General features: G+C 42.8%; 1 protein-coding gene across 1 annotated transcript in view; it reads left to right on the forward strand.

Annotated features, from left to right (window-relative positions):
* LOC143930762 (solute carrier family 2, facilitated glucose transporter member 9-like) overlaps positions 1 to 13,954 on the forward strand; it is a 107,575-nt gene that overhangs the window by 71,808 nt on the left and 21,813 nt on the right. Inside the window, exons 9-10 of the mRNA XM_077455338.1 lie at positions 11,136 to 11,237; positions 12,368 to 12,443. Of these exons, the coding sequence (XP_077311464.1) occupies positions 11,136 to 11,237; positions 12,368 to 12,443 (178 nt within the window). The remainder of the gene's footprint in view (positions 1 to 11,135; positions 11,238 to 12,367; positions 12,444 to 13,954) is intronic.

The raw sequence follows: 13,954 nt of genomic DNA on the forward strand, positions 1-13,954 counted from the left end.
ATGAAGTTGGCCAACTTTGTGTCCAGGACAAGGGATCCACTTGCATGCAGAACAGATGCATTTCTGACCCGTAGGATCAGTTCGCACTGATTTATGCATCCCCCCCATTCAGTTTCTGCCACAACTTCTTTGCAGGATCAAGCTGGAAAGAAAGCCGGTAATCCTGGTAGCCCCAGCATGGCCCGGAAGGTCCTGGTATGCAGAAATCGTACAGATGGCGGTGGAGGATCCATGGTCCCTTCCACTACAGCCAGACCTACTTTCACAGGGGCCGATATTCCATCCTACCTCACAAACTCTAACTTTAACGCCTTGGCTATTGAAACCCACATTCTGAGGAAATGTGGGCTTTCTGGGTCGGTTATCTCTACCTTGATTAATGCAAGGAAGCCAGCTTCCAGAACCATTTTATTATAGTGTCTGGAGGGCTTATGATTCCTGGTGTGAGTTCAAGGGTTGGCACCCTCGGAAGTACAACATAGGTAGAATTCTTGCCTTTCTACAAGTAGAGGTAGAGATGAAGCTGGCATTGAGTACTATTAAGGGCCAAGTCTCAGCTTTATTGGTTTTATTTCAAAGACCGCTTGCTTTGCATTCTTTGGTCCCGAGTTTTTATGGAAGGGCTGATGCTGCTTAATCCGCCAGTCAGATCACCTTTGAACCCTTGGGACTCGAACTTTAGTTTTGTCAGTGTTACAAAAACAGCCATTTGAACTGATACAGCATATTCCCTTAGTCCTTCTAAGGGAATATGCTGTACCAGGAACACCAACAAGGAAGTTGGTGTTCCTGGTTGCTATATCCTCAGCAAGGAGGGTGTTGGAATTGTCTTTCTCGCAAAGAGCCATATTTGATTATTCACAAGGACAGGGTCGTGTTTTGTGCCTTCGTCCATGTTTTCTTCCTAAAGTGGTCTCAGGTTTTCACCTGAACCAGGATATTATCCTGCCATCGTTTTTTCCAAAACCATGTTCCAGGGAAGAGAAGAGGCTGCATTGTCTTGATATGGTGAGAGTGGTCTTCATCTATTTAAAGACGACTGCTCTGTTCCAGAAGACTGATATCTTATTTGTGCTGCAAGAAGGTCCTAGGAAAGGACAGGCAGCGTCGAAATCCACTGTCACTAAGTGTATTTGGCAGGTTATAATTCAGGCTTATGGTTTAAAAGGTAAAATTCCACCTTTTTCAAGTCAAAGTGCACTTGACCAGAGCCGTTAGTGCTTCTTGGGCAGTGCATCACCAGGCCTCCATGACTCAGATCTGTAAGGCCGCAACTTTGTCTTCAGTACATACATTCACCAGGTTTTATCAGGTGGATGTAAGAAGGCCTGAGGGTATTGCCTTTGGGCTCAGTGTGCTGCAGGCAGCAGAATAGGTCCTCAAGTCTGGGGGTTCCCTATGGGTTGTGTCTCCCTCCCCTTTAAATAGCATTGCTAAGAGACGTCCCATATAGTTAAAAACTCTGGCTCTGTGTCCTGTGATGTACGATAAAGAAAATAGGCTTTTTAGAACAGCTTATCTGTAAAAATCCTTTTTCTTGGAGTACATCACGGGACAGAGAGGTCCCTCCACTCTTTCTGGGGTTTAGGTATTGCTTTGCTACAGAAACTGAGGTACTCCTGCTAGGAGGAGGGTTTATATAGGGAGTGAACTTCCTGTATTGGGTATGCCAGTGTCCATCACCTGAAGGTGCCTATATAACCATATAGTTAATAACTATGGCTCTGTGTCCCGTGATGTACTCCAAGAAAATGATTTTACAGGTAAGCTATTATAAAAATCCTATTTTTCTGAAAGAAAAATGTCAATAGTTTGATACATAGTGCTTAAGCAAACTAAATCCCATCAGATAAGGATTTACATCTGCTTTAACCACTTCCCGACCAGCGCACGACGATGTACGTCGACAGAATGGCACGGGCAGGCATATTGGCGTACAGGTGAGTCCGGCCGCGGGACCCGCGGACTCGATCGCCGCGGGCATCCCCGCGATCGTCTCACGGAGCGGCCGAATGGAGGAAATGCTGTATAAACAACATTTCTCCATTCTGCCTAGCAACTAGTGACGCTGATCTCTGCTCCATGTGATTGGAGCAGAGATCAGTGTACACTAAATGAAAGCCCAACCCCCCCACAGTTAGTAACACACCCCTAGGAACACTTAACCCCTACACTGCCACCCATTGGTTAACCCTTTCACTGCCAGTGTCATTTACACAGGAATCACTGCAGTTATATAGCAGTGATTACTGTATAAATGACAATGGTCCCAAAAATGTGTCAAAAATGTCCGATGGGTCCCCCACAATGTCGCAGTCAAAATAAAAATCGCAGATCGCCGCCATTACTAGTAAAAAAAAAAATAATAAAAAATTATTAATAAAAATGCTATAAAACTATCCCTATTTTGTAAACGCTATGACTTTTGCGCAAACCAATAATCACTTATTGCGATTTTTTTTTTTACCAAAAATATGTAGAAGAATACGTATCGGCCTAAACTGAGGGAAAAATATATTTTTTTATATATTTTTGGGGGATATTTATTATAACAAAAAGTAAAAAATAATGCGTTTGTTTTCAAAATTGTCGCTCTATTTTTGTTTATAGCGCAAAAAATAAAAACCGCAGGGGTGATCAAATACCACCAAAAGAAAGCTCTATTTGTGGGAAAAAAGACGTCAATTTTGTTTGGGAGCCACGTCGCACGACCGCGCAATTGTCAGTTAAAGCGACGCAGTGCCGAATCGCAAAAAGTGGTCTGGTCTTTGACCAGCAAAATGGTCCGGTCTGCAAGTGGTTAAAATAGCTGGATCTTCCATGATATTCTTGCATTTATCCAGTATCTCATAAGCTTGTGGCCTCTCAAAAATGGGAAATGTTTGGAAGAAGGAAAAAAGTATTTTGTGACCATATTCTTTTTTTGGATTTATTTTTGGATTTTTTTATAGCCCTATTAGGCCCCAGTCTCATCAACCTTTTAAAGACTTTCATAGTGCTTTTAAAGGTGCCTGACATTGTATACATTCATTTTTATTAATAATTTATTTTTACTAGTAATGGCAGCAATTATAATTGTGACTGCGACATTATCCCTTTCCCGCCGAGCGTACGCAGATGTGCGTACGCGGCTGCCGGGGGTTATAATTGGCTTCGTTCCAGTCTCCTCGTCGTAAACACGGAAGCGACGTCATGACGTCACTTCCCGTTTACTCGGCTGCCAATGGCGCCGGTTTTAAAAAAAATATCCGGTATTCAGAATCGCAGTTTTCGGCGATCTGAATACATTGAAGTGTAAAGGAGGGGTGGGGGGTCTTTTAGACCCCCGATCCCTCCATAAAGAGGACCTGTCACCACCTATTACTGTCACAAGGGATGTTTACATTCCTTGTGACAGCAATAAAAGTGATCAATTTTATTTTATTTTTTTAAAACAATTTAGTCATTTTAAAATAAACAAAATAAATAAATAAAAAAAAAAAAATTTTTAAAGCGCCTGCTGTCCCCGCGAGCTCGCGAAGCAAAGAAAACGCATACGTAAGTCGCGCCCGCGTATGTAAACGGTGTTCAAATCACACATGTGAGGTATCGCCGCGATTGTCAGAGTGAGAGCAATAATTCTAGCACTAGACCTCCTCTGTAACGCTAACCTGGTAACCGTAAAAAAAATTTAAAGCGTCGCCTATTGAGATTTTTAGGTACCGTACTTTGTCGTCAATCTACAAGTGCGCGCAATTATAAAGTGTGACATGTTTGGTATCTATTTACTCGGCGTAACATTATCTTCCACATTACACAAAAAAATTGGGTTAATTTTACTGTTTTGTTTTTTTTTTTATTCATGAAAGTGTCCCTTTTCCCAAAAAGTTGCGTTTAAAACACCACTGCGCAAATACCGCGTGACATAAAATATTGCAACAATCGCCGTTTTATTCTCTAGAGTCTCTGCTAAAAAAATATATATAATGTTTGGGGGTTCCAAGTAATTTTCTAGCAAAAAATATGGATTTTAACTTGTAAACACCAAATTCCAAAAATAGGCTTAGTCATGAAAAGGTTATGGTGGACACATTTTTGGGACCATTGTCATTTATACAGCAATCAGTGCTATACAAATGCATGGATTCCTGTGTAAATGACACTTGCAGTGTAGGGGTTAAGTGTGTCCTAGGGGCGTGTTACTAACTGTGGGGGGATGGGCTGTGTTTTAGTGAACACTGATCTCTGCTCCAATCACAGGGAGCAGAGATCAGTGTCACTTTTTGCTAGGCAGAATGGGGAGATGCTGTTTACTTCTGCATCTCCCCGTTCAGCCTCCCTGTGAGACGATCGCGGATATCCCCGCGGCGATTTAGTCCATGGGACCCGCGACCGGACTCACAGGGGTCCCGACCGGAATGCACGCATGCGATGGCAGGCGGCAATTTTAAACGGATGTACCTGTACACCAATTTGCCTGTTCGTGCCATTCTGCATCGTTGTGCTCTGGTCGGGAAGCGGTTAAGTAGCCACATTTTCCAGTCTGTAAGTGGTTAAGCAGGCCGTTTATGCTCAAAAACCCTTCAGTGTAGCTGAATTAAAACCATTCTGAAAACAAGAGTGAGGTAAAATTCATCCACAGCGATGAGAAATGCATTACCAGTTTTGGCAAACGCTTGATTGCAGTTGGTGCTGTCAAGGGTGGCACAACCAGTTATTAGGTTTAGGGGGCAATTGCCTTTTTCACATAGGGCCAGGCAGGTTTGGGCATCTTTTTTCCCTTAATGAATAAAATCATCATTTAAACAATGCATTTTGCATTTACTCTGGTTCTTTGTGTAATCATTTAAGTGTAAAAAATAAATCGGGAAGGGGGCAAATACTTTTCACAATGTACAGTTCTGTGAAAATGTGCAATACAAGGTGCTGAAATAAAAACAAAAATGCAAAACTATCTTTAAAATCCGACTGTGACACATTCTCTATAGAAAAAAATATATAAACTATATAATGTGCACACAAAGTCCCATGCCTCAATTTCTTCAAAACCTGTGAGCCCAATATAGTCCTCCAACAAATTAAACCAGTCAGCATAAATAATTATTCGCCACCTTCAATGCCAACTCGTGCTCCAACCCAGATAGCAAGCAATTGAGCTGGAATTTTATTGTTAGACTTTCCAGGCTTCAGAAGTTTGTTGCACAATTGCAGCAAGTCCACGTTGGATGACTCCAGATCAACTTTCTTTTGAAACATTCTGCAGGTCTGCTGCAAGTTCTGGTTCAGTTACAGTGGTGTGAAAAAGTGTTTGTCCCCTTCCTCATTTCCTGTTCCTTTGCATGTTTGTCACACTTAAGTGTTTCGGAACATCAAACCAATTTAAACAATAGTCAAGGACAACACAAGTAAACACAAAATGCAATTTGTAAATGAAGGTGTTTATTATTAAAGGTGAAAAAAAATCCAAACCATCATGGCCCTGTGTGAAAAAGTGATTGCCCCCCTTGTTAAAACATACTATAACTGTGGTTGTCCACACCTGAGTTCAATTTCTCTAACCACACCCAGGCCTGATTATTGCCACACCTGTTCACAATCAAGGCATCACTTAAATAGGAGCTGCTTGACACAGTAAGGTCCACCAGAAGATCCTTAAAAGCTACACATCATGCCGAGACCCAAAGAAATTCAGGAACAATTGAGAAAGAAAGTAATTGAGATCTATCAGTCTGGAAAGGGTTATAAAGCCATTTTCAAAGCTTTGGGAATCCAGCGAACCACAGTGAGAGCCATTATCCACAAATGGCGAAGACATGGAACAGTGGTGAACCTTCCCAGGAGTGGCCGGCCGCCCAAAATTACCCCAAGAGCGCAGCGACGACTCATCCAAGAGGTCACAAAAGACCCCACAACAACGTCCAAGGAACTGCAGGCTTCACTTGCCTCAGTTAAGGTCAGCGTTCATGCTTCCACCATCAGGAAAAGACTGGGCAAAAATGGCCTGCATGGCAGAGTTCCAAGGAGAAAACCACTGCTGAGCAAAAAGAACATCAAAGCTCGTCTCAATTTCTCCACAACACATCTTGATGATCCCCAAGACTTTTGGGACAACATTCTGTGGACCGATGAGACAAAAGTGGAACTCTTTGGAAGGTGTGTGTCCAAGTATATCTGGCGTAGAAGGAACACTGCATTTCAGAAAAAGAACATTATACCAACAGTAAAATATGGTGGTGGTAGTGTGATGGTCTGGGGCTGTTTTGCTGCTTCAGGACCTGGAAGACTTGCCCTGATAAAAGGAACTATGAATTCTGCTGTCTACCAAGAGATCCTGAAGGAGAATGTCCGACCATCTGTTCGTGTACTCAAGCTGAAACGAACTTGGGTTCTGCAGCAGGACAATGATCCTAAACACACCAGCAAGTCCACCACCAAATGGCTGAAGAAAAACAAAATGAAGACTTTGGAGTGGCCTAGCCAAAGTCCTGACCTGAATCCTATTGAGATGTTGTGGTATGACCTTAAAAAGGCCATTCATGCTCGAAAACCCTCTAATGTAACTGAATTGGCACAATTCTGCAAAGATGAGTGGGCCAAAATTCCTCCAGGACGCTGTAAAAGCCTCATTGCACGTTATCGCAAACGCTTGGTTGCAGTTGTTGCTGCTAAGGGTGGCCCAACCAGTTATTAGGTTTAGGGGGCAATCACTTTTTCACACAGGGCCATGATAGTTTGGATTTTTTTTCACCTTTAATAATAAACACCTTCATTTACAAATTGCATTTTGTGTTTACTTGTGTTGTCCTTGACTATTGTTTAAATTGGTTTGATGTTCCGAAACACTTAAGTGTGACAAACATGCAAAGGAACACCACTGTATGTTGTGCAATAGTCATCCCACCATAGGGGTCACTGTGACCTGCAGAGCTCTTGCTGTAGACCCACCACGGCAACTTTGCTTTTTCTAGAGACTTGCCATGCAAATTTGCTACCAATTGTAAAAGTGTCAACTAGAACTTGTGCTTCAAGTTCTCTGCAAGTGTACAACTAGCCAGTCAAAATGTGCAGTGCAGAAGACTTGCAATTCAACACTGCCACAAATTTGTGGCAAATTATCCTTGCTATCTGGGAAGTGCCTCTTTAGGCGTGCCCATTCACCAGTTATAATTGACCCTCTTATGTTTAATAAGTGGATCTACCAGTTCTCAAAATATCGTTTTCTTCCTCTAAGCCAGGACACCCTCAGAAGGACACGGGATTGGCCATCCACCAATATTCACATTATATATGCATGTAGTACATAGGTGACACACAACCATAAAAATATATCCTTGTGAAACATCTTTCATTTAACATTGCCCAAAAAAACAAAAATTCCACAGAGCGGTAATGACATCACTGGAAATCCCACATGTTTCTTAAAGATGCCCAGTTAGTGACTAGGGATGAGCTTCGTGTTCGAGTCGAACGTACGTTCGACTCGAACATTGGCTGTTCGGCCGTTCGGCGAATTCCGAACGTTTTGGCCGTTCGCGTCAAAATTCGAGTGACGCGCGCGCGGACCACAATGCACTGCGTTGGCGCAGTGCATTGCTGCCCGATGATTGGCCAAGCATGCACTGTGACCCCGCATGCTTGGCCAATCGCAGCGCCGGCAGCGAGGAGAGCCATGATTGGCCACAGGCATCCTGCCTGTGGCCAATCATAGCTCAGGCTGTGTAGTGCACGCCCCACACTATATAAGGCCGCCTTTAAGGCGGCCTCCTGTAGTGTGTTACTTTGCATCTGAAGCAGTGGGTGTTCTGTGTACCTTCAACACAGTACACACCAATCGTTTTTGGCTGATTTCCTATCTTGCTGCTGTGTAGTGGTTGTTGTCTGTGCCCTGACTGCAGTATACACCACTATATTCACCTCACCTATATAGCTAGTGATCTAGCTTTAACCACTTAACAACTGCCCATTGCCGATTAACGGCTTCAGGGCGGTTGTTTAACTCAGAGAGGCCGTTAATTAACGGCCTCCCAGAATTCTGCTCTCGCGTGCCCCGAGGTGTGCGCACTCGAGAGCATCCGTGACCGCCGGGTCCATAGGACCCGGCGCATCACGGTAAACGGCCGCTCATAGCGGCCGTTTACCACGTGATTGCTCCGTCAAATGACGGAGTGATCACTTGGAAACAAACCGGCGTCATGTTATGACGCCTGTTCCTCCCTCCCCTTTCTGTACCGATCGGTACAGCGGAGGGGAAAGAGATCGGTGTCAGCAGCGATGTGGGCTGCATCTGCAGTGCCCACATCGCTGCTCACTGAATTTAACCCCTCAATTCCCTGCCAATACTCTGCAATACCAGTGCATACTCTGCAGTACCCTGCCATTACTCTGCAGTACCCCGCCATTACTCTGCAGTACCCCGCCATTACTCTGCAGTGCAGTACCCCGCCATTACTCTGCAGTGCAGTACCCTGCCATTACTCTGCAGTGCAGTACCCTGCCATTACTCTGCAGTGCAGTACCCTGCCATTACTCTGCAGTGCAGTACCCTGCCATTACTCTGCAGTACCCTGCCATTACTCTGCAGTACCCTGCCATTACTCTGCAGTACCCCGCCATTACTCTGCAGTACCCCGCCATTACTCTGCAGTACCCCGCCATTACTCTGCAGTACCCCGCCATTACTCTGCAGTACCCCGCCATTACTCTGCAGTGCAGTACCCCGCCATTACTCTGCAGTGCAGTACCCCGCCATTACTCTGCAGTGCAGTACCCCGCCATTACTCTGCAGTGCAGTACCCTGCCATTACTCTGCAGTACCCCCCATTACTCTGCAGTACCCCCCATTACTCTGCAGTAACCCCCATTACTCTGCAGTACCCCCCAATACTCTGCAGTACCCGCCATTACTCTGCAGTACCCCCAATACTCTGCAGTACCCTGCTATTACTCTGTAGTACCCCGCCAATACCCCGCCAATACTCTGTAATACCCTGCCATAAATTGCCATACCCAGCCATACTCGGTGATACCCTGAAATACCCAGCCATAGACGCCCCCCACCCCTCACCGCCCTCCGGTGCTTCTACCAACTCGCCAGTACGATCAAAGCCAGAATCTTTTTTTTATTTTTTATTTCAGGCTTCCCAGCCTAGAGGTGAGATGTGGGGTCATATTGACCCCCCAGATTTCACTGTAAAGAGGACCTGTCACCCCATATTCCTATTACAAGGGATGTTTACATTTCTTGTAATAGGAATAAAAGTGATCAAAAATATATTTTTGGGAAAAAAAATGTCAAACTAAAATAAAGTAAAATGAACAATAAAAAAATAAAATAAAAATTAAAGCGCCCATGTCCCCATGTGCTCGCATGTGCCACACATGTGAGGTATCGCCGAGAATGTTAGAGCGAGAGCAATAATTCTAGTCCTAGACCTCCTCTGCAACTCAAAACATGTAACCAGTAAAAAAATATTTAAAGCGTCGCCTATGGGGATTTTTTAAGTAGCGACGTTTGGCGCCATTCCACGGGCATGTGCAATTTTGAAGAGTGACATGTTTGATATCTATTTACTCAGCATAACTTCATCTTTCACTTTATGCAAACATTGGGCTAACAAGTGGTTAATAATAGAGCTTGCAGTCAGTAGTGTTAGGAGATAGTGCGTGCTGTCTGCGTGCTCTGTACCCAGTACATACCGCTATAATATAGGGCAGGCCCCTACTTTCAAACATCCAACTTACAAACATCTCCTACTTGCAAACGCAAGGAGACAGCAGCAAGTGAGATGAAAAAAGATGGACGACAAAACAAATTATACAGGGGTGATAACCCTTCCCTATGTTTTCCAAAAAGCTTAAAGATAGTTTTTTTGACTGGAGCTACACTTTAAAAATGTACCGGTTGAAAATGACAAACAGATTCAACTTAACACAACAAACCTACACAGTCCCTGTCTTGTTTGCACCGTCTGTATACTGCTGTTCTGAGTATATAGGGCCTGGGGGCCACACGCATTTCCTTTTTTTAATATGGGTACGGGGTTCCCCTTAATATGCGTACAAGACCCAAATAGGCTGGTAATGGGCAGGGAGGGCTACCCATGCCATGTTTCTCAATGATTTTCAACCATATTGCAGGAACCAGATATAACATTAAAACCGCAAGCAGTTTTAAATGGTGTTATTTCCGTTTAATGTCATTTTGTGCAGGGACTGTTCTAAACACGGGAAACACGTGGCACTTCACAGGCATACTACAGACACCCCGCAGGCACCATATTTAAAGGAATATTTCACTTTTTTTTTTTCACTTTAATCGTCATTAAAATCAGTGCTCCCGCCAAAACTGTAGTTTTTAAAACTTTTTTTTGCAGTGACCCATGTCCCCTGAGGCAGGAGGCAGGTCGCCAAACCCTTTTTAGGACACTATCTTGCATATTAGCCGTTAAAATGAGCACTTTCCAATTCGAACGTTCGAGTCCCATAGACTTCAATGGGGTTCTAACGTTCGTACCGAACGCGGGGGTCGTTCGCAAGTTCTGGTGCGAACCGAACCGGGGGGTGTTCGGCTCATCCCTATTAGTGACAAAATGCATATGGGCGGGGACTTGGGTGGTGTAATTTCCATTCAGTGGAACGCAATTCAGTGGCCATCCCTACTTGATTGTCTTTTTGCCCGATATCCCTCGATTTTATAAATCAAAGGAGCCCGGTGGAAAATTTATTGGGAACAGTGCCTACAGCCAATCGGTTGCAATTGTTTGGGTATTTTGAGAGCTGGTAGGCCAGCAGTCAAAATACAATAGCCATAACAGAAGATATGTCCATCTATGCTGTGAATAGAGGAATCTTCTTCTTTTATTTATTTATATATATATATATATATATATATATATATATAATATATATAATCTCTATATCACTTCCAGCTTTCGGATACCCCATAAGCAAAGATGTTACAGGGCTGAGATTCTGGTTACATTAACAATCTACTCTAATCTACTATTAAACCAGGTCCAGCCTGGTTTAATTTCCCCTTATCGTTATCTTGTGCCAAAGAATGAATAATGTCCCTGTTTGGAATTCTTTGGCAAAATGTCACATTGAAATTTTTTTTTTTTTTTTTTTTTTTTTTAATGGTTTGTTTCTTTTTGCAGTGTTTTACAGTGGAGAAGCTTGGCAGACGACCTCTTATAATTGGTGGATTTAGTTTCATGGGATTTTGTTGTGCTGGCATAACGTTGGCTCTAGTATTTCAGGTAGGTAGCAAAAAGTAACAAAAAATGTTTAAGTTCTAAAAATCATCCTTCCTGCATTTCTAGTGTGAATTCCAGCAAAAGCACTCTCATACAGGTAAGAACCAACAGTTCTCAGGCTTCAGCATTGTGGTGGAACCATGCATAGATAACATACATGCATAGATGACATACATGCATAGATAACATCTGACTTGCAATCGTATGCTATGGAGAAGCATGTAGGAAGCCCTATACTAGTGGGGCCTACAATTTTTGGACCACCCCCTTCCTTCCTCCACCACCACAGTTGGAGTTGATGACTACTTGCTATATATGCCCATTCTGCATCAGTACATCTGCAACTAATAAGATAAGTCAATTGTCCTACCCTGGTAACAGAAGTTTTCATTCAATATATAGACAAAGGATGGTTGGGACTGTATATGCACAGTTCACTCTTCCAGTGTGGTCCTCCACTGCAGGACCCTCAATGGGACATCTTTTATTTTCATTCATCTTCCAGAGTGATTGAGTACATAGCACTAGCTCAAGGGTTAGTCCAGCTGGTTCATCTGATAGGAGACCTGACAAAATAACCTGCTGTGGGCACTTGTGGACTGGAATTGAGACCTTGCACTGTTGCACCAGTGAAAATACTCACTGTGCAACAATTAGGAACCAGCTTTATTTAACTCAAATCACAAAAAAATGGGAAACACTCCAAGCCAAACCTTAAAAATTTTGATTGAGGTAACAATCTCAAGCGTGAAGATGGAAACCATGTTCCACCAAACACTTTTTTTTTTTTTTTTTCCTTTTTTGAGATGGTAACTTCAAATCATTATTAAAGTTTGGCTTTTTTTTTTGGTCTTTGAACTATGATACGGTAAGTAACTGATTTATTTACCTGCTCAAAATATCTGTTGGTGAAGGCTAAGGGCAGGTTTGAGAAATCCTTATTAACGCACCTCTGTTCCTATAGAGACGTTTAGATTCTATGCTTTTTATAAGAACTGATTTTGTTGTAACCTGCACTGATTGGGGAATGACAGTTTGACTATGGCTGCAGCTGTATTTTGTATACTTCTTCAATACTTGAAGGCAATGATCCTTTGGATGATAATAGGTGACGTGTTCATATTCACTTTCAGGCAAGAATCGCTTGGATGCGGTATGTTAGTGTGGTTTGTGTCATTGGAATCATAGCGGGCTTCTGCATAGGTCCCGGTAAGTGCTTGTTTCTTTGGGTATATTAGCAAAGATATTTTGTTTTTATAAGATAAATTCAGGCAGGAAACATTATTAAATGGACCACTGGTCAGCCATCTGTGTCCAATGGGGAACTTTCTTTGACGGCCACTGCAGCTTATAGGACAATGCAATGGCCTGACTTCCCCATCATAATCACAAACTTTGTTGGCTTTTTAAGATCATGCCTAATAGTATTCTATTTTGTTAGTAGATTGATGACATCACATGGGAATTGTTACCCTATAAACCCCACAAGCCTTAAACATGGGATCTGTGTTAAATCTGATTTACTGAAAGTAATCGATGAGTTGGGGAGCCCAGGTTAAACTCCTTAGTGAGTAGGCTTTCTGTTGGGGATTCTGCAGTGCTGCATATAACTGATAGTTATTTCTGTTAGAAAACCATTTACCTGCTTAAAATATGCCGTGTGAAGAGGATATGTGCAATGCAAAAATGGTGTCTGCTGCTCTGAATTACTGGAGTCGATTGTACTATTTTACTGGGCACACTTCACTCTCCTGCTCTGTTGTACCCAATTGTTAAATACAGCATGCAGTGCAAAATAAAAAATAAAAATTGCTGCTCCAGGAAGAAGAGATCCTCTTGGGGTAGACATCCAGTCAGTTCAGGCATAATTTGTTCAGACCATGCTAAATGGTGTAAAAATCTTGCTCTTACTTTATCTCTGCACTTAAATTCAGAATTCTGATTAAGTTTCCTGTGCTTCATGGGGGTAATATTAAGCCACAGAGACTAATGGACTTTATTTGCTGCTTTCAGTATACATTTGTAATCCTGTAAGAAAATATTAAGCTGACTCTTTAGTATTCCTGATGCATAGTTTGGCCAGTGGACATAAAGTACTGATTCACATGGCTCTGCTTGCTTTCCTTATGAGGTAACCACCTTTTGTATCTGACATAAGAACAGCTAAATATTTATATTTGAATAGAAACCTTTCTTTAGAGAAATATGGAAGCTGCCATTGTTGATAACCACCTGAAATGCTAGTTGTATGGCTTTTATGCTGTTGCTCTGGCTTCAGTACTTTGAGCCATTAACCTGGACCTAGTATCTGATTCAAGAAGGTCAGTCTAAAAGTGTAAGTTTGGGAAAAAATTCTAAAAATGCATATTTCCTAAGTTTCTATCGCTTACATGATCGTAAAAAAATATGTAGATTTCCCAGAAATCCGATGTGCCCCCAGTGTCCTGTTAAGAGCTGACAAGACCATGTTTTTGCTAGGCTAAACTCTCAAGCACCGTAGCTAGCCCTGCTTTCTGTGCAACAGTAGCCCACCTATCCCCCACTTCTCTCTGTCCCCTTCCAAATGCATACATTGATTTCTTTCACAGTAAAGTAATGTTGCTGCCTTGACTCCCAGGTGAGAAACCCACACATGTACGTGTAGCACCCTGGAGTTTAGGCAGGGTTGTTCCTCACAAATTTACTTGCCAGGAATAATTATCCTGGTTGGTCGATAGAGA

This window comes from Lithobates pipiens, unplaced genomic scaffold (genome assembly GCF_037356315.1).
Source record: "Lithobates pipiens isolate NorthernLeopardFrog02 unplaced genomic scaffold, aLitPip1_a1.2 Scaffold_25, whole genome shotgun sequence".
NCBI lineage: Eukaryota > Metazoa > Chordata > Amphibia > Anura > Ranidae > Lithobates > Lithobates pipiens.